The sequence below is a fragment of the Anarrhichthys ocellatus genome, unplaced genomic scaffold (genome assembly GCF_004355925.1).
Source record: "Anarrhichthys ocellatus isolate YVR2014 unplaced genomic scaffold, GSC_Weel_1.0 scaffold16, whole genome shotgun sequence".
NCBI classification, from domain to species: domain Eukaryota; kingdom Metazoa; phylum Chordata; class Actinopteri; order Perciformes; family Anarhichadidae; genus Anarrhichthys; species Anarrhichthys ocellatus.
In genome coordinates, this window is record NW_022280046.1 from 2,337,842 (window position 1) to 2,362,926 (window position 25,085).

At 41.7% G+C, this 25,085-nt stretch overlaps 2 protein-coding genes across 5 annotated transcripts in view; both read left to right on the forward strand.

Moving 5' to 3' along the window:
- LOC116387984 (RIMS-binding protein 2-like) overlaps window positions 1-12,071 on the forward strand; it is a 55,292-nt gene extending 43,221 nt beyond the window's left edge. For 2 of the 4 annotated variants that reach the window (XM_031855498.1, XM_031855499.1), the window contains 7 exons: window positions 687-789; window positions 2,904-3,073; window positions 3,575-3,743; window positions 3,870-3,970; window positions 4,144-4,215; window positions 4,913-5,077; window positions 7,477-12,071. In XM_031855498.1, coding sequence (XP_031711358.1) covers window positions 687-789; window positions 2,904-3,073; window positions 3,575-3,743; window positions 3,870-3,970; window positions 4,144-4,215; window positions 4,913-5,077; window positions 7,477-7,710 — 1,014 coding nt within the window. In that variant the 3' untranslated portion in view covers window positions 7,711-12,071. Of the gene's footprint in view, window positions 1-686; window positions 790-2,903; window positions 3,074-3,574; window positions 3,744-3,869; window positions 3,971-4,143; window positions 4,216-4,912; window positions 5,078-5,304; window positions 5,866-7,476 lie in introns of those variants that run through there. The other 2 variants (XM_031855500.1, XM_031855501.1) reach the window with 2 other exon arrangements.
- Window positions 12,072-16,657: 4,586 nt separating this feature from the next.
- Window positions 16,658-25,085, forward strand: part of LOC116388127 (transmembrane protein 132D-like) — a 28,922-nt gene continuing 20,494 nt past the window's right edge. Inside the window, exons 1-2 of the mRNA XM_031855762.1 lie at window positions 16,658-16,886; window positions 20,390-21,317. Of these exons, the coding sequence (XP_031711622.1) occupies window positions 16,817-16,886; window positions 20,390-21,317 (998 nt within the window). The 5' untranslated portion in view covers window positions 16,658-16,816. The remainder of the gene's footprint in view (window positions 16,887-20,389; window positions 21,318-25,085) is intronic.

Below are 25,085 nucleotides of genomic sequence, written 5' to 3' on the forward strand. Positions count from 1 at the left end.
AATTCGCTATATTGCTAACAATATCCTCTCATCTAAACTGTAAATCCTCTCCATTTAGCTATGAGATTGCACAAGGTAGATAGAAGCAGCCCGTGGTGTATAGAACTGGATATTAGTAGGATCGGAGGTGACGTGGAGCTGCGGCGACTGCTGCTACAAATTTCAAAATACAGAACACTGACGCCGCGAGGCTGCAGTCTGAGAGCAACAGAGAGAAAGAAGCTGGGTTTGAATGTTTCAGCTTCATGGAGAGAAGCTAAGATACACTGGGTGTGAATGTGTTCAGGTCCTCGGAGAGAGACACAGGAAAAGACTGGGCGTGGACAGTTTTGCGTTGTGCACAGTAATATACGGTGGACAAGTGCTTACTGATATCTTTGACACAATAAATTTCCTTTTACATATTTTAAATCAGTAATTTGTTTTTTAAATCAGTATTTGCTTAATATTGGAATGTTGAAATTTCCCGTGGGCTTGTGTGTGTCTGAGTGCGTGTCTATGCGTCTGTGTTTCAGTGTGCCTGCCTGTGAGTGCTGCATGATTTTGTTTACATACAATTTGTACGAGTACGTCGACATGCGTTTTTTTTTTTTTTCCACACACACCGTTTGCGAGTCACGTGTCCGCGAGCAGCTCGTGAATGTTTAATGTTTGCGAATGTTTTCTGTGCTTTATGTGCATTTCAGGGTAACACTCCGGCTGGAGGCCGTCATGACCGGGAGACCGGCAGAAGAAACCATCGCAGCGGTCCCCAGCCTCAGAGAAGACCTCTAATGGTCCCCTCCATTGGTCAGTATGGGCAGGTGGATAGAGAGAGCAGAGGGGGGGTGTCGTTTATTTTTTTTAAATCATTTTTGTGTTTTTTTGTGCCCTAGCACAGACATGTTTGTTGCTCTGTTGACACCATCATGAGCTTCTCTGTGTCTCCAGATCACCTCTGTGTCTATGAACCATGCTCATGCCCTTCACTACCTGAACATCTTGCAGAGATTATAATGATGCCACAAACTGAGACTTTTCTTAAATTACCTCGCAAACAGTTGCACTACACGCTGATGTGCTAATCTACTCTGAAAAACTCTGACAATCATGATAGTTTTGCTGTAGTTGTTTTTTTCCTGTGTGTATTTGTATTTACCTTGTGTCTAAGCAGTAAGACGCTTTCGGTGGCAACACAAGTCTTCAGTTAACCTTTTGGGAAGGGAATGTTGAGCTTTGCATTGTAACCCCATCACCCTCTAATTGGTGTTTCCTGTAGAGGTAACCTTTGAGAATAGCAGTGAGGCAAACCCCATCACCGAGGATGTTTACTATGGCAGAGTAGCTCGGCACAGGACGTGGTCTTCCCGCAGGCACATGGGCGGCACCAGGTCACCCCATGGTATGTGCCTGCAGTCCTGTTTCTACCACCACAGCATGGCGACAAAAAAAAAATGCCACCAGCAACTGGCAAACAGCAAGAAGTAGCTGTGGACACCTGCAAGTGCCTGTTTCTCCGCCTCAAATAATATTAGATATTATTATGCTTACAGTTGAACAGCATGACTGCACTGCACTGAAATGGTGGACCCACTGGCAAGCTATACCTGGGGTCCAGGATTGAACCTTCCCACAGTTGCAGATGATAAATGATTGATTGACTGCTCGGAGAATGCCTCACTCACTGCACTGAACTCCAGATGCCTGCTAAACCCCTTCCCCTTGTAGTACAACCACACCCACGACACCTTTAATGAGAGCATCCTTGCATGACATGTAGAAGAAATATTAGTGGCAGACATTAAATAATGACGACACACGTTCACTGCTTTCTTGTTTTCTTTAGACGTTTGAGTTTCTTGAGTTTGAAATATCAGCTGTTGGAAATGCAGTTGTCCTTTGGTCGTGCCACATAAATACAATTACCGAATCTTCCGTAGGTTGGCCTATGCTCAGCCGGGAGCAGTGCATTTCACATCATGCTTGTATTTCCAAGCACCAAAATGAAGCTTTGGCTTAACAGTATCACACTTTGCTAGCAAATTCAAATAAATGACTTCCACAACAACTCTGCCATCTCTGCTTTAGACCTCTTGCTGCTACAATTGTTGGCAATGTGTGGCAAAGTTTTGGATTTTGCTTTAGATCTCAGAATTTCATTTGTGTTTTTATTTGAAGTGAAAATAGACACATGGAGTTGTATCTTTGTCTTTGCATTTTTTTTATTTAGGCTTCTTGTTGCATGCTTGTCTGAGTCTTGTGTGTTTCTGGTGTTGTGTCATGTCCATGAATCACGTTCTCTGTGTATTGCACCATGGTTTGTATTGCTCCTCGTCTGTCTCTCACTGCATATTTATATGTAAAAATAGAGAACATGAAAGTACATGTAATGTGTGTGTGTGTGTGTGTGTGTTTTTTTTGTTGGTGCATGCGTGTGCTTCAGTAAAGGATTTAAATAGTTGACTGACCACTGATTTTTTTCCTGCATGCTGACAGGCACAATTATGGCTAGACTGGAAAATCAAATCTGTCATGCAATACAGCAAATCAATGAAACATATTAGGGAAAAAAATCCTCATTGATTTCCTTTAAAGCATGGCTAAGACACATCAATATGTGCTGTAACTGTAACATACTGTATGGACTTGCTCAGTAGAGAAGTAATTGGTGTATACTGTATGAAACCGTAGGTTTCGTCATCAAAGTACTTTAAAGTTTTGTTGCTGAGCCCTGAAATCTGTGACCAAACATCACAAACACAGGCTCATATTTGACTGAAGACAAACATAAAAATGATGTTTGCAAATATTAAATATTTCCATAAAGAAACAAAGCCTCCAAAGTTCCTGTTCTGTGTGTTGGATAGGTTGTTCTTTGTAGTGATGCAGGATGATGGAATTATTTTGTCTTCGATGTGTTTAAGATGGCTACAGGGACCGGGACCGCCGCTCTCCCACGTACTACGATGAGTCCGAGCCTGAGGAGTCCTTCCGGATCTTTGTGGCCCTCTTTGACTATGATCCTCTGTCCATGTCCCCCAACCCAGATGCAGCTGATGAGGAGCTGCCCTTCAAAGAGGGGCAGATCATTAGGGTGGGAGTTTATGTTTATGTACATTTCATAAGGCGCTAGTTGTTTGCTGTATTTTGGCCATGAAACACAAACACTATAATCCTGAAATATAATAAATAAATAAATAGTTATTTCAGTGTGCAGTAGCTGCAGAAAGTATGTTCAGTTTGAATATAGTTCTCTCAGACGGACTTCATCATTCATTATTGTTTGTTTTTCCAATATTCATGTGTATAGACTAGCTTATTTTACAGTTAAAAAAAACCATTTGTATATTTTGTAGCAGCTGACATGTCGGTCAGTGGTGCACTATAGTCATGAAGAAATGTACAATTTATAATTTAAAAATTAATAAAAAATTGCAAAATATCTTTATCTTTTATGTATAATCCTACTTAAACTAGAGCATATTTGAAAAAAAACATTTCAATTACTGGCTTGACTGTGCCTCAATCACCATAACAGAAGTGCTACATATTTTGGGAGATCTAAACATCACTCGTTCACTCTCTTCTCTGACAGGTGTACGGTGATAAAGACACAGATGGGTTTTACAGAGCAGAGGTGAGGGGCAGGATGGGGCTGATCCCCTGTAACATGGTGTCGGAGATCAGAGCGGAGGACGAGGAGACCATGGACCAGCTCATCAAACAGGGCTTCCTGCCACTCAGCACCCCTGTGGACAGATTAGGTATTACGCAGGCTGACTCACTCCTGAGCAAGTACAGATGATCGCGGCTGCCCGCTGTCGGTGGGGTTGCAAAGTTTAATTGTGACTAAAAACACATGTTAAAATGAAATCCGTTATTGCTTCCAGAGCAGCACAGAAGAGGCCTGCGTCGAGATCAGGCCTCGAGGAGGATGGTGGCCCTGTACGACTACGACCCCCGAGAGAGCTCCCCTAATGTTGATGTCGAGGTACCAGTAACTGCTAAGGACTCATTACTGAACACACATGTATTTACAGATCCAAGGAAGGGCTGTATCAGACCATGACCCCACATAAACCAGTATAACAGATTAAGACATAGTCGACTTCCCCTGGATCGCATTCCTTGTATATCCCTTTCTGTATCTCTGTCTTCTGATAGGCCGAGTTGACCTTCTGTGCTGGTGACATCATGGCTGTGTTTGGAGATATTGATGAAGACGGATTCTATTATGTGAGTGCCACTTGGCCATGTTTGCATTTGTAACAACACTTTATATTTTTTTGTACAGAAACTGAACTGTCATTTTTGTTTCCCTTTGGTTTTTAGACACAAGTTCATTTTTTGAAGTGCTGGTATGCAAATTATGAATATTTTTTGCCTAAAGGCAGAGCCAGGCTAGCTGTTTTCCCTTATTCCAATCTTTATCCAATGCTAAGGTAACCGGCTGCTGGTTGTAGCTTTGTATTTACCGTGCAGACATTAGAAAATGGCATTAGTCTTCTGCTGAAACTCTCATAAAAATAGCGGAATGTGGAACGTTTAACATACAGGCCTTTCCTGGGTATTAACAGCAATGTGTTTTACTGTAGAGTTCCGATTCTTGCACAGTGATTGATTGCAGGCAGGGTGGTCGGTGTCAAACAATCTTTAATTTAACAAATCACAAGGTTGGGAAGAATGATGAATATGCAAATTGATCATTTTGAAACATGAATTAAATGAGTCCAGGGGATTGGCAGTGTAAATTAGGTTCACATGCTGATTTTGGTAAAAAATAAATTAAAAAATGATGGAAAGTGTCCCGATACATCCCTGAGGGGATTACCTCAAATTACAGCCTATACAGTAGTATACGACATGCTGTGTCGACCGTATTAAATGCATCATGTCCAGCCACCCTGACAGAACTCCTCATTACTGTCGACAGGGTGAGATCAACGGCCACCGCGGTCTGGTTCCCTCTAACTTCCTGGAAGAAGTGCCTGATGACGTGGAGGTGTATCTGACCGATACTCCGTCCCACTACCCCCAGGAAGAGCCTGCCAACCGGCCCCCTGCCAATTCTGCCTCCACCGTCTCAGAGGGCAAACGGGTACACCATCATCGCCGCTCTCAGCGCTAGGCCCTGTGTTCATCCATCCTCCGTCCTCTCTCTTGATTTCCGTCTCTCGCTTCCTCCACTTGCCGTCTGTGTGCTGTTCATTGTGTGTGTTTGTCCATGTGGTGACAGTGGTGACTCTATACAAACTAACAAACCTCCCTCCCCCTTCTCCCCCCCCCCCCCCCCCCCCCCCCCCCCCCCCTCACCCTTTGGAAAAGGGGACAAAAAAAAAAAATCCAGTGTTAACACCTTTCTGAATCTCAGAGAAAGGAAGAAGCAAAGCCTGACATGGACAGAGAGGGGATAGACTGTGGGAGCGCTGCGGGTGATTTATGCATGTAGCACTGGTTAAGGAGGACTTCAAAAAGACTCAACTCATTCCTTACGCAACATAATTTGGTACCTCTTTGCACTGAAACACAAAATCAAAATGTGGTTGTTGTGTATAATAATAAGTGCTTTATTAACACATAACAATGGCTACCCAAGGACACTGAAATCAAGTATCTGAGGGAAAACTTTTAAGATGAAAAAGAGAGAGAAGCATGCCTTTTTCATACTTGATACATTTTATAATAACTTTCTTGATTCGACTGCTGTATTTCCTTAAAGAGGCTTTGTTTCTTTATGTATATTGCACACACATCAAATCTATTTTTCAGCCCTGTTGACAGTGGATATGCCATGTTTGCTCTGAGCTCGAGAGACAAAACTAATCGCAGCACTGATACATCCATACTGTATTGTTACAATGGAACAATAAAAGAAGAAAAAAATTGGATATTAAAAACATTCTTTTTTTTTGGCGCTCTGTGTTCGGTGTGTTGTTGTTGTTGACGTTGTTGTTGTTGTTGTTGTTGTTGTTTTCAGTTTTCATAGTGGTGTGGGTTTTTTAAGCGACGGTGACTTTGCTGCCACATCTGATTTCTTTTTTGTTTTTCCTCACCCGCTTGGCAAAACAAAACAAACAAACAGAAGAAGATTGTTCATTTCACACCATAAATGGCTCTGTCTGCCTTGTACAGTAAGTCGGCAACTTGAGATACCAAACTCTAATGCACACAGCTTGTGGTCGCAGCAGAGGGCTCTTTTGTTTTTCACGGTGATGTATCGGATCAGTTCAAATGTGCAGTTTTTCCTGGTTTGAGTGTTACCCAAATGTATTGGTACATTTTCAAGTATATACAGGTTTATTTCGAAATATTAAAATGTTCATAATATTGGCCTCACAATACTGAATAGCATAATTGTTGTCACCCAAAAGCCGTATATTATGATACATCACTGACAATTTGAGTCTGAGAAATTTAGACTCTTTAAAATTGAAATTCTAAATACAAACTATCGTCTATCTTAATGATGATTCTCTCAAAAGCATCGCTGCGTATCCAGCTGCTGCATTAGTTGAGAAGCCTGGTATCTACAGTTGTGTCCCTCGGTGTTGTACTGTATAATACTGTACTGTATGTTCCCTACTGATGGCCTACTGATGGTGGACTCTGTGTTGTGCTGATGTCGTACTCAACATTTGATGGCTTCCTCCTCAGTGTTTTTTTTCTACATATGTTCTGTGTGTGTGTGTGTGTGCGTGTGTGTGTGTGTGTGTGTGTGTGTTTGTTTGTGTGTGTGTGTGAATTAATTTCACAAATGTAATTATGAAACTATGATAGATAAATGGATAACTTTATTAATCCTAAGAAATTGCGGTAGTTAGAGCAGCCACTTAACAATCACCAAACCACAGAAAGACACTGGAGTAGATAATACATAACATCAACATAAATAACTCAAATATATTTGCTAAAAAAAGGAGATTAATACAAAAAAATCGACATGTTTATAATGAAGGTGCCTGATAATATTCTTTACATGGATAGTAAAGTTAGACAATGCAAATAGACAATTCTGCATAATCCTCTTTCTTCTTCTAACTTCTTTTAACAGTAGAAAGGTTTTAGCATTTTAACATCTGCATCATATTGGACAGCCATGCGATACGTGTTCCATTTGACAATAATAAGTTATTTCTTCACCCGTGACTTAAATTTCCATCAAATGAAATGACATTTGAGTTTTTCTGCTAAACAACAAAGTACTCAACAAGTACCATCAGACCACAAACAAGCATGTAAGACGTCAATGAGTCAGTGGGCAATTTGTTCATTATGTGCTCAGTGAGTGCAGGTTTTAGATGCACAGGGCACTCAAAAGGACAGCACACTGCTTGTTGTACAAAACAAGCAATACAGTTTGAAAAGCGTCTGCATTCAGAGAACATTTTGATGAAGAGCTCAGACAGACTCAGGCCTACGTCTGCAGTGTAAAAGTGTTGCTTCTTTTGTAATACGCTGCCCCATGCCTCCACTCCTCCCCATCGCTTCTCTCCTCAGGTGACCCCGGAAACCACCGACACGGTCGACAACGACGCCGCACCCGTCCGAGCGCCGTCCCCGATTGTTCGGCCCCTCCTCCCAGGCACCATGAGACCCCTCAGCCCTACGAGGGGCCCCCGCCTCCCGCTGGAGCCCCGGGACCCCCGTGACCAAGATCTGGCAAACAAGAAGAAGAAAGGACTACTTTCCAAAGGGAAGAAGCTCCTGAAGAGACTCTCCCCTGTGAAATAAAAGAAGAAAGAAAAAAAAAAGCATACATGTACAATACGTGCACAGGCTCTGTATATTGCATCCACACAATCAACTCTGATCCAACAACACATGACAGAGAGGATGTGAGCTTTGTCTCTTGGACTGTGTGAGCCTATTTTAATATAACCAGTGATACAGTTATTCATGTGCGGTGATGGATACAAATCATCTAAATTATGTATAGTGCAGTGCCAAAATCAAAGAGAGAGAGAGGTCACCTGCGGACACAAAAACATATTACTGTGATGTATTTTAAATCAACCGATAATTTAAAAAAAACAAAAAAAACAACTAGGATTTTCATGACATGTACATTTTTTCTTTTCTTTATCATTAGTTGAAGAAACTATACATTTGTTTCAAGCAGGGTAGCTGTGAAAACAAAGGATCTGGGTACATCTCTGTTTCTAACGGGCTTTTTTTCTCAGCAACAAAAGAAAAAAAACATCAATTTTTGCGGAGTATTGATGTCACAGCGAGGAAACACGAGACCACGGTCCTCTAAGAACATCTCAAATAGACTACACTTATCAAGGCATTCTGTGAAGTAATGCTGGCTGCTAACTCAAAGCCTTTATTCAGTGCAATACCATGGAGAGGCGGTAGCATACGTGGGAAGAAAAGAAACATTTCCACTTGTACCTGTGATTTCATCAGAGTGGAGTTCTTATGTGATGAAAGGAATTAAAAAAATAGAAGATTGGCAACAGGGCATTAACTTCAGAGGCGAGCGTAGCTGTCTCAGTGGCCTTTTTGAGAACAATATGAGGCTGACGTTCCTCAGTTGATTTACACGAGGCTTTTTGTTTCATGACGGGTCGCTTGTGCTTTGTCATTTTTGGGAAATTAAATAAGAGCAGAAGTGTTTGTTGTCCTTGCTGTCAAACTGTCATGAAACGCCTAGTTCAAGACTACATTTTGTGTCTGTCTTCCTATTGCACAAAGGTGGGTGTTTTGATTGGTAAAAGACATGTTTTGTGTGCCTGTGTGTGTGAGGCAGTATGTGATGCGTTCATGTTTTTTCACCTTTCATGTTTGTCTTTCACTTATATGTTTTTGCTTTCTGAAGGAGAGGCCATGTAGTTCTTGGTCCTGTGATTAAGTGATGTGCTGCTACCTCCGTGGCCTGTGCACCGTTCAGTTCTGCTGTGTCATGTTGATTTAGGGGGCCACGTTAAAGCCTCGGAGAAATCCCAAATCAAAATGTCAAGGTGTGCATTGTTCACTGGTTCTGTTTCATCGACCTGAGGTCTGTGGAGAGACATCACTAACATATTTAATATGTCCTTTTATGCTTTACATGACTTGTACTTGTACTTACAGTACATAAGGACTATACCATAACAAGTTAACATGTTACACAGCCTATATATATATATATATATATATTTAAAAGGGAATCTGGTACAGATCTGACTTTTACTTTATTTCTATGATCTTGGATAATTTAACAATTTATGAATTAAGCACATGTACTCAAAGCCGGAGTCTGGAGACACTAATCAGTAATGTCGATGTTCAGTTTGGTCCATTGGGTTTGTTGACTCACTGAATGTTTCATATGTTGCAATCAAGTCTTCAGAATCAAACAAACCTATTTGCATAATGCCACTAAAAGATTCTGCAACACAAAATGTGATCATATCAGTGGGAACTACTTAATATCCTGCAGGCTGTCTGTTAATTCAGTTTCTCATTCATGGTCAATGTAAAAATCTCCAAAATGTGTCTTTATTGCAAGATAGATGACGCTGCATGGAGCGAGAAAATACTGAATTAAGTGTTTAGTGTGATCATTGATTTTGGACGACAGCGTTTCATTTTTTCTTACAATTATTTTTTACTTATTTTTAAAAATTAAAAATCATATATTTTAAACTTTGATGACATCATTTTAAATTCCATCTTTGGAATGTTTTTTTGCCCGGTTTTCCCATATAGGTTAAATTGGAAAACCTGTAGGTTGGAGAGCAAATCAAATTCTAAAACGCAACCAAATTTAAAAGAAAGAAATAAATGAATGAAAATTCAAATGGCAATGCTAAACTTCCATCTCACTGATCACATAAAGTCACAGCACATAATTCAAATGTATTTCATCTGGTGGCCCGAACACAACTCAACCTTACTGTCCTACCTCAGTTTTTGACTCTCGAGGAGACAGCCGTTATGTGTGTTAATTATATGAGATTATAGAGATAATAAGTTGCAATTTCAGATTTGAAAGCAAATATGATAACTTGGATTCGTAAAAGGAATACTGTACCAACATTTTGTGTGCCGGGAAGTTGGCTAAAAGTGCTCAAGAACTTACTGATGAATTACTAACTGAAAGGAAAAAAACGTCTCATAGCTTTAATAATTTAAAAAACTTCTACTCGCTCTGTTTATTTTGAAATTACCATTCTGTCCTGTTTATCGCTATAGTTGTCCCTTGTTTCAACTTGCACTTAAGGGTTCTCTCTCCTCATTATTTGTTAATATTATTGATTAAATACAATGACAAGAGAGTGTTTTGCCAAAATGGAATGTAAGAAAAGTTCAGCTGGTAATAGGCTTACATGATTTTTGTTCCAAAGCTATTCATGTATAGTTTCTCATTCACAAAGTCACAAAGTTGAATAACTGTAACATGGTGTCCCGGTACCAAATCATTCACCTGTGAATGGGTGTAGTGTCTCTAAATGCCGTAGTTCTTTTGTACTTTGATCCATTTGTAGATAATTTATAAATGTTTCTACTTGATTTTTCGACAGCTTTTTTTGTTTGTTAGTGCACTGAGATTCCTTCCACCTGTAACCGACTGCGAGCATTCTCCATAGTGTCCTTTGAAATCAGATGTATCGGTCCACCGTATGTGCTTGCTTTGTGAATCAAGGTTTAAAAAAAGAAAAACAGAAAAAGAGAAATCATTGGACAGTATTTATGGTGATCATTATGTATGGGTGTGCATGTGAAAAAATACAACTTTTATAACCAAATTAAATTTGATATTTTTTAGGAAATGACAGTTTGCGTTGATTTGTGTGTAAATGTGTTCTCACTGAGAGGCGGGGGCAGGTCAGATGTTGCATATACAGCAGGAGATTTGAGCTATCTTTAATCATCACAGTGTCACACAAATTAATGAGACGTGACATTCAAAAAGAAAAGCCTCGAAATGTATGCAGGCAAGACATGTAGCATCTGACATTAGCACAGTGCCTGGGTTTGTATGTGGGGGGGTTCAATATCAGACAGGGTTTCATGGCTTATTTATTTGCCTGCAACAAACAAAGCTTCTCACAGCCGTCGTCTCAGTGGAGGTAAAATGCTTGTCAATAGAAACTGTGTCCTAATCAGTGCAGTCAAATGTATTCCTGGGGTTTCTCTCCGGAAAGAATATCGGTTGTTTTGTCACAGCTCGCTTAATGGCACATCCACTGTTGGTCTGATTGAATTATTAACCCCAGGTTGTAATCGGCTGCAACAAGTGGTTGTTTGGATAGAAAATCCCCAAATCAGCTTCAGAAAGATGATCTGTAAGGCCTCACGCTCATTAATGAACGGCAACAATGGGATGACGGTTATCTTTTGTGATCATTTCCATCAAGACATGACAAATTATAATGATTTGATGAAGTGATTTATGCAACATTTATTAACATTTTTCATCTGAATTCAATATTCTCTCTGCCATCAGTCTAGAGGTGTAGGCTGTCATTCAGCCCAGAGCATCACAACAAATCATATCCTGCCTGTCATCACATCAGGGACAAAAGGCTGAAGGGATGGTGACAATGCTGAGTTCACACAAGCCTGCTTGGCAGTTCATAAACAACAAGACTGACTGTCAGTAAAAGTTAGATTCCTAATTAACGAGACGTTGGAGAGACTTGGCTTCGATGCAACAACGAGTAATAAGTGAAGTGCTGTTCAATGGGATCTGAAGTATAACAGATGTTGACTGTCATCCATGACTTCAAACTCTCTGAGTGAAAGGAGACCGTGATGAGCCTTGAATGATATTTTAACAATTAGTCTCAAAGCTTTCAAAGACTGCGATCCAACAAAGATGCTTTGGACGTGATTCATTTGTGTCATTTCAGAAGTCTGAAATGAGAAATAGCACATCCGACAAATTCATAACATCCATAGAGGATTTCATTTTTTTGTAAGCACGCTTCTCCTTTCTCCTTTCCTCCATTTTTATATCTCCATTTTACAAGTAACACACCTCACTGTGTCTACCACATTTACATTAAAGCAGGGAACAATCCAATCAGAGACAGGGAGCAGATTGAAATCAGCGTTGTGGGTGAATTCATCTTTCAAACAAAAAAAAAATAAATTCATAAAAATAACCGGCCCGCTTGTTCATGCTGTTACATCTCAGTCCTCTGGAGGGAAGCAGTGCTTTGCAGTTGGGCGTAGACAGCGCGTGACTGGGAAGACTGCAGTTTCGCAATGAGGGATGCGAGACAGACAGCGACAAACTCTCACTCTTCAATGATGTATTTAATTTTCTGATGTCAACACAGTTACCACAAGACACAAAATTCACATCGTGGCTGAACTTGAGAAATAGTCCTCCTCCTCCTCCTCCTCTTCTTCCTTTAATACCCTGCCTTACATGCATATTTGTTTTCACCATTGGCTTAATTTCAACGTTGATTTAAACAGGAGAGAACCTCAAAGACTGAGCGAATACTGCAGCGTTTCAGTACTGAAACACCCATTGTGCTCTCCGGGTGGTGAGAAACAAAGATGGAATGTGTAAATCAATGAATATTTGTTTTGTTGCTTCTTATATATTTCTTATATACTCTCATCTCTCCCTGTCCTTCCTCTCCTCTCCTCTCCTCCCTTTCTTTTTCTTCCCCCCCCCCCTCCACCTCCCTTCAGCTCTCTCTTGCGCTTATTTCCCCTCGCTATCCAACAGATCTTTATTGAGCTGTAAGTCTGTGGAGTTCCCGAGGGCCAATGGATGTTTAAAATTCTTGCCAGTTGTAACCTCTCTATCACTCGCTTTCGTCCTGCCTGCCACGCCACCAGAGGGGGGGGGGGGGCATGGGCATGAGGAGACATCCATCATCCATCTTCTGCTGGCCTCTCTGAATGTTTCACAAAACCTCAGAGTGCCAGTTAAACACTCCGCGTCCATTTGACCCGCGTTCCCCCAAAATCCCAGCAGGGATCTCCCAGGTAAAATATTTTAATTTGACTTTGATATACCCAGACGCGAGTTGGAGGCTTCTTTTGAAGTCTCTGGGAACAGTTTTGAAAAACTTCCTGAAGCTCATGCAGTAAATGTGTGGTACAGAGGTTTACGGGGGCTGTGAATGATACTACAAGTTGCTTTGCATATGAAGAACTTGTGTGCTTTTACTACAGGCCGTTTTGTTATAGATCCTTCGATGGATCAACCAGCTCGAGGGCCCTGAGAACTGTTTGTATCCTCTTGCCTTTAATCACAATGTTCACAGTAAGCATGTGAGCTTCATTATGCCATACACCAACCAGTGCTCCCATGGGATTACCAGTCAGTCCGCAGGTTCATGTTGTGCCAGTTAGTGTGTGGCAATATGATTAAACACAGGTTCATTTAGTGGCCAAAACATCTTCAAACACCATTTCACATGGTAACATTATACGTACATGTAGTTTTCAGACATTTCATAAATAATATATTAAAATAATGTACGAATCTGCAGCCTTTGGGGCCCCTGAGGGTCTGGGGCCCTTGGGGAAGCTGTTGTCTGATTTGCCTGGTCACTAATGAACAAAAGAGAGAGAATTTAAGGTAAGATAAGATAAGATAAGATAATCCTTTATTAGTCCTTCTGCATTCTTCAATTTCTTCTGCATTCTGTTATGAGGCACACTTATACAAGTCAAACATTTATGAGAGCCCATGACCTGATGCTGTGATATATGACCCGGAGTTGTGTACAGTAAATTTTACCGAACACAAAAACGCTAGATCACACTGAATAGTTCATGTGTGTCCATCCATCCATTCCAAAATGAATGCGTTTCCCAGCAGGTGGTTTGAGACGAGCCTCTTCCCTGTCCATCACGGCGGCGCTCTGAGGGGAAGGCCGTCGGTGGGAGGACGTACCACCTGGCCTGTAACTCATCCGAGGCTGGATGAGTGTCAGTAAAGGTTAATAGATCTAGTAATCATTGGATGACCCCAGTGTGCACCGAGGAGTTGAGATCAACTGGATGTTAACTTCCAGATTAAAGCTTTGATATAACATGTCCCGGTTGTTCATACACAGTTCAATATATGCAATGCCTCTTGTGTCAGTTGTATTTTCTGTATTTGTTAATATTACTGTACATTGTTCTTTTGGAAGTCAAATTCTTCTGAATTGCATTAAGATATTATTTGAACACTATTTTTTCTTTGCTGTTTAAATTGTATGTACAATGTTTTTGTAAATTCAAACTTCCAAGTTGAATCGTCTGTGTCACCATGTTCTGATGTTTAATGGAGAGAGGTACACAACTGAAAATGCGAGTACCAGTGATATACATTATTTCAAGTTTTAACACAATTTCATAAAGAGGTATCAGAGATGTGAACGCCACACTGAGGCTGATGACAGATGGAACACAAAGTGTGATTCAGTTTTGAGGGTCAAAAAGATAATGGGCAGTACTTCTAACCACACAATTTATTTTATGCAGCCTTGTTACATCAGCCAACATCTGGATACATATTTAAAAAGCAACCAGCAGATCAAAGACTGGGAGTCTACACCAATGCTAGCAGCTCTGTTTAGCGTATTAGCGTGCTAAAATCGGCTAATTAGAGCTAAGCACAAGTACAGCTGTGGACGATGGGAATGTCATTAGCTTTGCAGGTGTTTGGTCATAAACCAAAGTATTAGACAAATTGAAATTTTGACCTGATAATGGCACTATAGAGAAAAAGTAGAGTAATCACTAAAGTGATTACAATTCACCCTGAGGGCGGCATGAACATCTGCACCAAATTTCATGGCAGTCCATCCAATAGCTGTGGAGATATTTCAGTCTGGAACAAAGTGGAGGATCAACCAACCGTCTGGCCAACATTGCCATCCCTGGAGTCAGACAGAGTGCTCGTGGCTGAAAAGAGGCAATGGTCTATTTCCTGAATTCTTGACTAAGCTTTCGCTCTGACCAGTTGTCACTGAGGTCTTTTCTCCTGCAGTCTCTCAGTTTCAAAAGCTCAATGAAGCTTGTTATAGAAGAAACAATTCTACAGGGATTTAGGCCTTTACCCATGTGGCTCCACATCAAATGACCACCAGAAACTTTATATGGAATGTTGGAGTCACACGCAGTGCATCGGACCATCTCTCCGTCATGTCTAATAGCACCAGCAGCAGGTTGCATGTCTGGAACAACAACTGAGATTTGGAGACGTTCCCAGACTCAATAGTCGGTGGCCTCTGCCACTGTCGGCTTTAATAACCTCATCCAGCCAAAACCACAGACAACCTGCTCAAATTAAAGCTCAGTGGCTTCCAAATGCTACGCATGTGCTAACCCTGCACTGTAAACACGAGAGCAATGTGTACAGAAAAATCAAGTTCCTCCCCTGACATACTACACACTCCAGTAGTTCCTCAAAGTTTTATTGGCATTTAGAGATCCCTAAATGTCTCCCTAAGGCACATATTTATTCTAATCAGCCTCTACTGGCAGCAGAGAAAATGTTTATTTGCCAAATGATGCCTGCATGCATATTGCTGTCACCTTGGCACTGGTGCCACCTTGCAATAAAACAGGCATTGAGGCAGTGGGCACAGTTTGTTTCGCTGGCAGGCGTATTCTGCCAGTAAAGCACATTTGTTTCAGTGAACAGGTATTCAGTGAGATGTTAGAGAGTGGAGGAGTGAATCCTAGTCCGACCAAGCTCATTAAACACTGGTGTTATACCATAAATCTGATGTCAGCACTTAGTCCGATGTGGATGGATGCCATGGTGCTTAAACTGCATAGCCCCACATTATTGTTTCCCTTGTTGTAGGGCACATCCAACGAGACACCATGCTGTTTGAGTTCAGGCTTGGTACTCACGCTGATGCTCAACGCACCTCGTTATAATGAGTGTAAGAGATTTTAGGTCAAGGCAGATGAAGTGATACACATAAAAAGAGAGAGAAAAAAAAATGAACCAAATTGTTAAGATGTTAAATGTGGCCTGAAGGCCTGGTGTAGCTCAGAAAAAAAATTATAATTAAACTTTTCTTTGTTTGAATTGTGGACTGGACACATATGGGAGGTTGTCTCAAATCGCCAATAAACAACTTTATGTTGCTCAGGACACACAAGACTGAAGTGGAGTAAACGTGAGTGTTTGCTGATCCTTTGCACCATGTTGCCAAATGTATAGTGTGCTGTGACACCACAAAGATTTGAGCTATAGTGCCTGCATCCATCTGCTCCATCCTACGCAATATGATGCCATCTGATGCTGTGGACTGGGAATATGCAGCTGGCAAAACCTGCACTTAACTTTCCCCCCCCCACAATAACTGGCACATCGCACTCAATACAATGGCCTACTTAGTGTAATATGAACAACTGTGAATTCCAAAAATAACTTTAAATACAGTTAAAAAATGGAAGAAAAGAAAGAATCTAATGTGTTTTTCGCCCTTCATTAAAATGAGTCGTGGAGAAACCACTGATCCCCTTGACCTCATGTGAATTTAATTTGCTCGCAGCTCTTCCCCGGCGATTACCCACGTGGTCCCGTTAATCTGAGAGAGGGCACATGTTTACTCATTTCTATCATAGGAATAGCCGTGCCTGTTGCTGTCCAGCCGTGCCAGCTCGAGCCGTGTGCTCCCGGAGGAAATCGTCCCTCTCGTCATACAGAGGAAAGAAGACACAAACACATCCCAAAACTACTCCAGATGCAGCAAGACGAAGCTCCATGTGGATAATGAAGTAAACCAGGACTTTTGTTTTGCCTTAATCCTCTACAGTCAGAGGAAGTAGCTCTACCGGACATCGGGCAATCTAGTGATTTGCTTCCAGCGTCCCCAAAGCGCAACTAGGTGCGCACCGGAGGGAACGCAGCAGAACCTGCAACTCTGCTGAAATGATGCTCAACTTTCCCCTCCGCTCATTGTTCCCAGTCGTCGCAGTGGCGGTTCTTACTGTTGTTAAAGGTGAGATCTATGATGGACTCTTTGATTTCATTCATCTAATGCTCATGTGTGTTGGAGCGGACGCGAGGAACGTTTCAGCAAATATATAGAAATAACTGGGTTGGAAGTAGCCTAAGGCTCCAGCTGTGTTGACAATGGGAACTGTAATGGAGATGAAATAATCAAATATGCTCCCGCGCATGTTTTACAAGTTTTTCTTTATTGTCCCCCTTTATTGAAGTTTTGGTACAATCTCACATATGCACAAACTAGGTTTCTTTTAGCACAAACTTTAAGTAGGCCCACCAAAAGACTATGACTTGGAGGAGGAGAAGTGCCTCAAAAATATAGAACCGGTTTAGAAAAAAGGTTCACATCGGGATTTTAAAACTATTCAGTAGCAATGTGTTCAGGTGACAGGCTTTATGAGGACGGAGGGTTGAGTTTTCCTATGTTTGAGGATTTTGTGGTTACTACCTCTGTCCATTTCATCGTCCCTCTGTGTAAATGAAAGTGACAGCATGCTCTCCTGTGTGCGTCAGGAAGCCTCATCTGTGGGATTAAAGAGGCCTGGAGCTGTGGCTGCACAGCTGTTTCTCTGGTTGTTTAAAGATAACCTGCATTGGGAGCTACGAAGACACAGTATAAGCTCTCTGTCTCTCTGTGATACAGATATCATGCGTACTTTCTGAGATTTCCTGCGCTTATATCTGCACATGATATCTCTGTGTACATGCTTCATCATCCATATGTTATGTCTGGGGCTGCTGTATTTCTTCTCGTGCAGGACTCTGCAGCGCAGCTGTGCTCTTAATTCATGTCTAAGTGATAGAGTTCAGCCTTTGATATCCTCTCTGCATGGGACCCATGAATATTAATTGCAGCCTTATCGCTCAGTCCAGTCAAAGATGTGACGCCTGTTGTGTCAACGGGACCCGTCTGAGGTTGAACTAACATTTGCAAAAGCAGTTAAATTATTTCAACTGGTTCTTCTGATGTCACACGATACTTCAGGGGATCCGGTCAGGACTCGCCAAAGTGATATCTGATTTCAGTGATGCAGAGTTCAGTGATGCACAGCATATCAGCGATGGACTAATTATGGATCTCAGATCAGAGGCTGCCACAAAAAATACTGTGATCTTACTCTTTACTGGCAATGTAAGCGTGTGCAGATTACTTTCAATGTAATTATGAACCATGTTTTTTCACTTTATAGGCAGACATGTTGCAGACTTGTTTTGAACCAGTCTGCAACATAACAGATTATTTCCCTCTTTTTGTTGCTCTGACCTTCAGTATACACTTAAGACGTGACCGGGCCCGCTTCATGAGGATATATCTTAACAAGATGGATGTACAACCTTGAGACAGTATCGGCCAATCTATAACTGTGCAGGGTGGTTCTTTATAACTGTCAGTTAATGTCCAATTTTTACATGTGAACTGAAAGTATACAGACATCCATTTCCTGCTTGTTAGAGTAGAATACTGACAATAAAATGAACTAGGAAGCACAAATCTCTTCCAAACATTAATTCTCCAATTTAAATCCAGAGTCAGCATTTAAAAAAAACCCAATTTAAATGGATTACTGTATAAAACTGTCTAGGATTTGGAATCAAGTCCTTTTGATTATGTTGTTTTTACTTTTATTTCCTGTTTATGGCTAAAAGCCAGTAGTCGTCTAAAAGTGGAAATATCAGATCTGGAACATCACACAAATCTAATTAGTTGAACATTGGCCTGGGGCCTATTTTAAAGGGTCTAAAAAACGTCATGTCCTTAGTAGTGTATCATAAAATGGCAGTTTACAAATTAGACGATTACAGTTTTTGTTCTCATAGCGCCAGCAGCAGATAGGACATAAACCATAGATATACAATTGGATCACCTCGGTATGGCATTTCATTTTACTTTTGGTTTGCCTTCGTTCTGCAGATATTATGTAAATGTGATGTTTGCCTGCCAATATCTTCTTTGGCCTTTCAACGCAAAACTCCTTTAGGCATCAGTCTTGATAGCTGGAATCCAAAGAACAGTTTCCTGTGTGCGTTTATGAATACTGCATTTTTAATATCAACTCTGACATGTGTATTTTTTCATAGATTTTCCTTTACCTTCAGAAAGAACATTGATTTAGGTATAGATGTATTCATGAAATATGGTTAGAAAAATAATGATTCATCACTTGTGAGACATTTTGGGGGTGGAGGGGAGGTTCTGCCTCGCCTTACATTTGCCTACAAATTATTTTTTATGAGGTGGAGAAAGTCAAATTTGCACATTAATTCTGAAGCACTTGAACACGGAGGATGACAAATTACCGAGGGTCTTTGGCAGGAGGGGGTGGAAGCTGTCACATGCAGCATCCTGTTGGGACAAACAGTCATCTCATGGAAGTTACAAGCAAGGCTTTTTACCACTCAGACACCGCATTTGACATTCCCTTGCATCACGTAGAAGTAGTTTGTTGAGAGCGGATACATTTAATTTCTGTTGAAGCATGGGTGTAATTTTGGTACAGATAATACCACATAAGAGTTAAACACATAGTACCTCAGTGTTTTTGTGCTACAATGATAACTACAATGGAGAATTAAGTCCCTGAAATTGAGCCATTTAGCAGCAGTGTGTCATTTGGCTGAATATTTAATGTGTGACCTGTGGATTTACTATAGTTGTTGCCATCTGGTTATTTTGTATGCTGTTGGAAACACTGTCTTTTCCCATCAGTCCAACTACATTGAGCACCATCATTAGACTGTTCCATCTGTACTTCATAGAAGCGAATCGCTCTGGAGGAGTGTTGGTTTTCGCACTGCTTTGCTTAGGTCCATTTAAATAGTCTCTTTAACTTTAAGAGACGGGAATAGTGTGATCAAAAATGTGCTCAGCATAAAACTGTTCAAAAGAAAATCCCTTTATGTTCTTCGTTTACACAGTGGTTATGATGGACCCATGAATTAATGATCTAAATGTTGCAGTAATTACTTTTAGAGTTATTTTTATACACACATTTCCATCTCCTAGCCCTGCTTTAGGATGCACTCTTAATATCGACTTTCACTCCTTTTCATGACAAACCCCTCACTCTCTTGTTTGTCTCAATTCTTACGTTCCTCCACCATAAACTCTTTGTGTGTTTTCCTTTTCTCTCCTTTTTTTCAGTCCAGCAACTACGTGGGGAAAATGAGTCATGCCCACTCTACTTGGTTTCACCGCCCCTAGTATCCTCAAGATGACCTACCTGCCCTTACCAACGTTTCTTGATCCCTGTTGCACCCAACTCCCCCCACCCTTGACCCTTTGCTGTGTTTCTCCAGCTGTTATCCTTTTGTCAACCCTTCGTCTTCCTGCCGTCCTCATCATCTGCTCTTATTTAAAGTAACTGGCTGATTCTGTAAGTGGCGACTGTATGTATATTAAAAGCAGATTTCAAAGCCCAACACTGAAATGTTGAGTTTAAGCAGTGGTAGAGTAGTTAATGTGCTAATCTCTCTTTCCAAATTCTCCCCTCCCAGTTGCTGAAAGTCCAAAAGTTGCTGTGGACATTGGGATATCCTCCAACCCATCGCCAGTTTATCCCACCGTCAACTTTCAGGTCGTCAATGTGGATCATGTGTTACTGAGGCAGGAAAGTCCAGAGTCATCCAGGAACTCCAGCATGAAGGCTCAGACTCAGACTTTTCTCATTACTGGTAAAGGCGCTGGGCTCCTCCAGCCAGCTGTCAACGCTTCATACCGCCCCCTGAGTGTGGATGCCCCGATTCCTCCAGACCTCCTCCTCAGTGGGCGCAGGATCCTGCCAGTCATTCTGGTCGGCAAGGTTCGTTCCTCATCCCCTGTTGTCAAGATTCTCTTTCACATGCCCACGGAAAATGACATCACTGTTGGGCAAGAGAGGATGGGGTCTGAAGACGATAATGGCAGGAAAAGTGCGGGAGCCAAGGCAAAGGACAGAGCTCACTGTGTGACTGCTTACGCCTTCTGGGAGACGAGGGAAGTTCGTGGGGCTTGCCTGGTGTTTCCGGGTGGATTCTGTGTGGCACAGCTTCGGCCAGAACCGGCCTGGTTCAGCTCAGGCAGCCGATCAGGCAGCTCTAGCAGTGAAGCAGGAAGAACCGAAGGAATTAAGGGGCTTCAGGGGAATCTAGTGGAGGTCTACTTCCAGAGTCGGAGGGATCAGATTGGCCAGTGTAACCCGCAGGACAGCCTGCAACGTGTAGGAGTAGGAAGAGGAAGAGACTCTGGGGGATCAGGGACACCGATGAGGCGAATAGGAAGTGTCAATCTGCTCAAAACCCTGCCAGGGAACCCCACCTATTTTCGCCTGAGGCTGGGAGGCGCCTTGGTGATCCAGACCTCTTCCAAGCCCCTGAAGGCCACAGACGTTGCAACTTTCTATGTCTTCCTGGTGAGCACATCTACCCTGGAAACATTTACTCTCAGGTGAGAGATCTTCACTTTTTCTTTATCAGGCCTTAATTAAAGGAATTTTTTGACACTGTGGTAAATATGCTTGTTTACTGAGCAGTTGCGATTTTACAGGGGGGTATGTTCCCACTTAAAATGAATTCTGCCGGTTGTTTTGCATGAATTGTGGTGATAATGTTGCCAGATTTGGATAGCTAAGTAGCTAGTCTGTAAGCCACAGAGTGCTAAAGCCTGTACCTGCTGAACCAGGGTATCCGCATTACACACTGTCACATTTTGGCCCTACAGTACATAAAGCTAGAGAGGGTTTAGCTTAAGATGTCATTACCGGAAAACATTAAAATGAATCAACTATGTTGCTGAGTCTGCAGAGGCCAAGAGTTTAGGAGGAGTCACATAAAATTTAATTGAAACATATGAAGCAGAAAAAGAGACTGAAACCAAGTTGAATCACCATGATGAACAGTATATTTGAGTATCTTCATGAATGATAAGCTCCATGCATTTAAATGGTTACTTAAGGCACTTGCATACTGATGGGGGCTCGCCATCAAGGCCATTCACTAAAATGCTTCAGCGCCAACATGACTTGTGTTGTTTGCCAGTTTCACTGGCTTCATAAATTACTGACATGTTCTATCCTGTCTACTTCAACCTCTCAGTTAGTGGGGGAGTTATGGAGAGCACTCTTCCATAAACAGGGAAATAATTGGCAAATGATTCACCGGTTTCCATATCTCAACATCCCACTAACGTTTCAACAAGGTTCTCTGGGTATTTGACTTCATAAATAATGCATCTATTTAATGGTGCAGGAAAACAAATAACTAACATCTCCCTCACTCCTGTGGCTAAAAGTGAAGTCAATATAAAAGCAGCCCTGACGCACCGACGCCAGCAGTTCAATCTGTCTCAAAGTTTCTACTTGCTGCATTTTGATGCACATCACTAAGTAGAGCAAAAATAGTTTTTATCAGAATGCTTCAGATCAGTAAAGTGTAAAGCCATCGCAGTGAGGTTTGCGTTTCCAGTCTTTACTCAGCTTAATGGATTTTTTTTTAAACGCAAGAAACATTTTTCTCTTAATCGCATGATTTAGTGATATCATGCTGCAAACAACACACCAACCCCTGCAGTAATCTGTGGGCAGGATGCAGGCAAATGGAGAGAAATGTGAAGATATGTGTATTAATCCATAGTGGCACGTAGTTAAACCTGTGGCTGTGTGTCAGTCAACCCCTTCTCGTGTATCAGACTAGCCATCCGCAGACACAAACATGCCTGCACACGCAAAACCCAGTGACCTGAATGTGGCTCTGCAGCCATTGTTGAAGCTGTACGTGAATAAAGATTTGGTAAAGAGACGCTGACTCTTCAACATCTGCCGTTGTTTTGATGACTATTTGGAAGGATTTACAGCCCCTCCACCTGATTCCCCAAACTCTGACTCACTGACCGCACCAAGAAGTCCCTCCTGTCAGGTCAGTGATTTGAGTCCGTGAATTTCTGACCTACTGCCACATCCAGAATGAGATTGGACAAGAAGAGGGGACTGAGTCCAGCGGTTAAGTCCAAGTGAAGGCTAGCAGTGAGGAGCTTGGCAAAGTGATTGATTCCTCCTGGGAGAAATCCCTGCTCTACTTCACTCTTTGGCCCAAGATTGAGTCCACTCCAGCAGGGTTAGGCCAGATAATCTGCGGCCCTGATTGAAAATGAATCAAGAGGTTAACCCTTTAGGGGTTGAGATGATCTGGGCCGACTGCCAGGATTAACCATGTAGATATGTGCGTGTGTTTGGTTTGCAAGGCCATCATACGCACCTGTTAAGCGCACAGGCAGCTTGTAAACACAACATTTGTTGATAAAAGCAATGGAATGGAATTATGAAAAATGTCATCAGATTGAATAGCAAAACATTGCGTGGTCTCACGTTCAGGTAAAAAAAGAACAGCGAGAGTGACATCAGATACTGAAAATATATAGCGTTGAAGTATCAGCAGAATATCTGAGAGGAAAATAAAATGCAACACATTTACAAAAAGAGAAAAGCCCTTTTATCCGTTTATCCGTTCCTGCATGAATGCTCAGAAATGAATAGGCAAACAACAGAGTTGCTCCAGCTTTCACCTTCTCAAAAGAAAGAGAGATTGACAGAGTTTGGTAAGAACAGCACTGAAGAGTCGTTATCTTTACTGGTCGACATCCATTCTGCTCCCCTCCTCCCCCGCACTTGTGGCCGTGAACTCTGGGTACTGACTGACAAAGACAAAGAGCGAGGACAGAAGTGGCCGAAATGAGGTTTCTCCACGGGGAGTATCTTGTCTCCTTGAGGGCGAGAAACTCAGTGATCCAGGAAGATTCTGGCATTGAGTTACTGCTCCTCCACACTCTACAGGAACATGTTGAAGGGGTTTGTGCCCCCAGGGAAGGATGGTCATCAGGTGCTGTAGTCACTGTGACGCTGAGCTGGAGAAGCAGCAAGACAAAGAGTCAATGGATGAAGGTAGTTCGGTAAGATCGTGATATGAAAAAAATACATTTCAAACTAAAAATATTTATTGTACGTGACAACTGTTCATAGTTGAAACACAATCTCTGATCAGAATGACAAATTATCATCTCTTTTTTTCATCGAAAAATACGTAAAAATTAAGAATGAACAAAACAACAGTTCAAACATTTTCCAAATCGAGGTTTTTTCAATTAGATTTGTTTTCTTGATCTGCCGGCTTGATCTACGCCATCAAATCTACATCCATTCAAATTGTAAATGAAAATGTAGTGTGGAAATTTGGCCCTGGGCTACAAGAATTTCGATCTTGAAAATGATCTCTGCACAAGTAGGTCCAGCATTTGTTGAAACGTGAGCGTGTCAATCTGCTTCAAGGACTATTTCTGTGTGTGTGTGTGTGTGTGTGTGTGTGTGCTTGCATCCTGTGTTTTGTCTGTCAAACCACTCTGACCTTGACCCTGTCTCAATGGTTATTGATCAGTCTGGTTGCTGTTTGATTACAAATCAGTATTTGTAAGTGTGTGCTGAACATGAGGGCATGCATACTGACCCTTATTGGAGCAGAAGTGTCTCTCCGTCCGACAGTTTTAATGTGATTCAGCTATTTAGATACTGTTTTGCTGCTGAAATGACGGGCTACAGGTTGTTGAAACAGACGCAGAGACAGATGGATTGCTGTAAAATAGCAGGTAGACCATTACTGCGCAGCAAATTGTGTGAAAAAAAAAAGAAGCGTTTCTACAATAATTTCCTGGTAAATTGTCTTTGTTTTGGGGTTTTTGTTTGTGGTATATTTATTTAATACATCACCATGAAGTGGATGGGCTAGAGGGCCGCTGCAAGAAAGTAGAAAACTGAGACTTCTAATAAATCCTATATTTGTGCCTGAACATGCTGATGGCAGGAACACAATTTGTGGTAGACACAATAAAAGTTTAAATCCGTCCTTCCCGGTATCAATATTTGGGAAAAGTGGCTAAGTTTTAATGGTATCTTGAATGTGTTCACTTTTTATTCTCACAATATGCATCCTCTCATGGCCACAGTCTACCCGTTGTCACATCGATGCCACACATCTTCTCTAATACACCACGTTATCGAGTTTGAGGGTTTTTCAAATTATTCTCAGCGTCAATATCCTGCCGACAGAACCGCGGGTGCTGAGTGATGCTCATGAGTGAGCATGAGCTGAATTCCCTCTGGAACATTTCCAGCACCTCGTTGAATCCCAGCCATGAGGAAATTGGCCTGTTTTGGAAACACACAAGGCC